At 37.7% G+C, this 2,997-nt stretch overlaps 1 protein-coding gene across 1 annotated transcript; it reads left to right on the top strand.

The window, feature by feature from the left end:
* Nucleotides 1–370: 370 nt before the first annotated feature.
* LOC118242137 (carcinoembryonic antigen-related cell adhesion molecule 20-like) lies at nucleotides 371–2,797 on the top strand. The gene is made up of 4 exons (XM_035530731.1): nucleotides 371–533; nucleotides 1,001–1,273; nucleotides 2,152–2,400; nucleotides 2,691–2,797. Exons 1-4 carry the CDS (start codon nucleotides 371–373, stop codon nucleotides 2,795–2,797), a joined length of 792 nt encoding a protein of 263 aa, XP_035386624.1.
* The last annotated feature ends 200 nt before the right edge of the window (nucleotides 2,798–2,997 follow it).

Genomic DNA, 2,997 nt, shown 5'->3' on the forward strand with positions numbered 1-2,997 from the left:
ACTATTGTTGTAAAGAATGGTTATTTGAGTTACCATAGCTTCTCTGTCAGCCCGAACCATTATGAACATTCACCTCTGACTTATCTTATCAACCAGGTGGTTTTGCCCAAATCTTTACAAATTGGAGCCTAATGAGATGATGAAAGATGTACGAGATTTTCACTGTTTTTCTGACAATGAGAATTATGAAAATACTTTCACATTCACAGGGTCCACTCAAGGACAAGATTTAGTACCACCAGGACCAATATATAGGGCAGTTGGAGAAAAAGTCCTATTCATCACCATCACTTCTCCACAGCTATCTCACATTGTCACATGGAATTTCATGAACAAGAACATTGTAACATTTAACCCACCAGCTACTGAGATGGTTGACCCTGAATACATAGGCCGAGTCAGTCTGAACAAGACTAGTGGAGCTCTGGAACTAAGCAATCTGATCATGGCTGACTCTGGAGTCTACACCGTAACCTTCACATCAACAGACAGTACATCACCACAACAGGGACATATTTCACTGCAGGTGTTTGGTAAGAAATTATTTTTTGCACGAAGAACTGTGGGTCTAGCATTCAATTTCATACCATTCAGAATAGCGAGGCAACATTATAAACATTACAATAACACCAGCAAGAAACAACAAAATAATCACAACAGACAAGTAACAATACAGTTCAATAGAAATGTAACAATTACAGGGGGGGCAGTGGTAGCTCAGTGGTTAAATTGTCAGCTAGTAATTGGAAGGTTGTCATCTTGAGCCCAACCGCTGACAAGCTGCAGCTGTTTAACCCCTGCACAAGACCTTTAACCCTCAATTGCTTAAATCAGCTAAATGTCTTAAATTGAAACACAGGCATTAGGCAGTTACTGCAAGAGGCATGGTCCTGGACTCTACAATTCTTACAGTGTGTAATAAAAATGACAAGAAGTGCTTCATCAAAATTTTATTGTAACTTTTGTAACTAATTTGAAACTGTTTTTCACTCTTCCTCAGAGCTGGTGTCTGATGTAGCCCTCATTGGCCCTGAATACATTCTCATTGAGCATAACTCTGCCCAATTCACCTGTGTGGGAAACGGCACCGTGATTACCACAGAATGGATGAAGGACAATCAAATTCTGGCTCCCAGCACAAGATTCATATTCTCAGCTGATAACAGAACTCTGTTAATCAATCCAATAAGGAGATCAGACAGTGGTGAATACCAGTGTACACTCAGCAACCCTGTCAGCTCAAATACGTCTAACTACAGAATGACTATTAACTGTGAGTTTGAAACAACATTTGCACTGAAGAAAGATTTGGAGATAATCTTTTTGAGGATAATCTGTTGAAAAATGCCAACTGTTCCATTTTTAAAGAAGTGCTTAGGGAGTATTAACAGTGGCCTGAGTAGTTATGGTCTGGTAATGTAAGAACAAAAAACTTGATTAAACTTCTCAGTTGTAAATATATAATACTGAATCATAGATGTAATTGAAGCAATACTGAAAACAGTTTGGCTCAATTAAATATAGAGTCCCAACTCATCATTTCCAAATGAGAAACAATGCTGATGGTAAGATGATTTAGATATTACAACAAACAAACAATTTTAAACAAACAATCTTTTTTTTTTTTTTAGCTCACACATTGTAGTACTGATGAGGTATATATGTTACTTCATACACTGTATAAATACAAGTGAAAGAAATGTTTCCTTCATTCAGTATAACAATTTGATTAACAAATTGAATAATTTATGCACTTGGGAAAGTATATAGGTAACACATTTATTATTCACCATTTCATACAAATATAATTCAAATTCTTGTTCAGTTCTTGGCCAGTTCTTGCTGAACATGAGTGAACATGAATATGAACATACTTTTAGATATTTTATAAGGTATTCTTATTGCACAAGTTAATCTTAGTTTTTAGGGGATATATGTGTTTTTCCTAATTTTTTAGCTCTTCAGTTTTTTCTTTAAACATTTAATTGTAACAGATACATGTAATACAGGTATGTGGATTGTATTACTGATTCATGCACCTTTAAACCAACAAGTAAGAGGAAAACTAGCCAGATAAAAATTCAGTCAGCATTTCATTTGTATGAATACACACATATGCCTGGCTGGAGTTATTCTGTGTGCTTGTTGTAGATGGGCCAAACGTTTGGATAATGGGCACCAAGGTGGTGGAGAAGGACTCAGACGTACTGCTCCTCTGCTCCTCCGCTTCACGACCTGCCGCCACAGTAACATGGACAGTGAACGGCATGAGCGCAGGACACTCCCCTCTGTATGTGGCAGAGAGCAGTAACCTGAGTCACAGCGGAGAGTACATCTGTACAGCCTGGAACAACGTCACTGGTCTCACAGCCTCTGCCGTACACTTTCTCACAGTGAAAGGTAAGGTAGCCAAACCCTAAACCTGACCATACTATCATTCCTGCCCCAAGTGTGAGCGTTATCTCTATGATTAAAGAAAGTAAAGTTGAATAAGTGAGATACTTGTCCATAGTGGTTGTTCAAACAGAAATAAATTACAGGCTATATTTCAGAATGAATTCTAAGATGTCTACAGGTATGAAGCTTGTTGAAGTAGCAAAACAATGCATAATATTTGTCCAGTTATTTCTAACGTGTAATGTGTGTGTGTGGGGGGGGGCATGCGCACATGCACATATGTGTCGATACAGCCTCTGAGCTGAGTCCTGGGGCAGCTGCAGGTATCGCAGCAGGTGTTATTGTGGGAGTGGAGGTTTTGATCGTGATTCTCTACAGCCTCATAACCCACTTTAAGTAAGTCCAAATCTGTCTTTGGCACTTCTATTAGCATGAAGTAATATTCAACTTCATTAAACTACAAACAAAAAAAATCACAGGATACGTTCAATGAAATGTTTGGTTTGAATGAAGAAAACAATGTGGATTCCACATCAACTACTGACTGAAAGTTTAAAAATATTTTGTAAAAAATATGTTTTTTAGTGCCTAATCATCATT

Source organism: Electrophorus electricus, chromosome 10 (genome assembly GCF_013358815.1).
Source record: "Electrophorus electricus isolate fEleEle1 chromosome 10, fEleEle1.pri, whole genome shotgun sequence".
In the NCBI taxonomy this organism is placed as follows: domain Eukaryota; kingdom Metazoa; phylum Chordata; class Actinopteri; order Gymnotiformes; family Gymnotidae; genus Electrophorus; species Electrophorus electricus.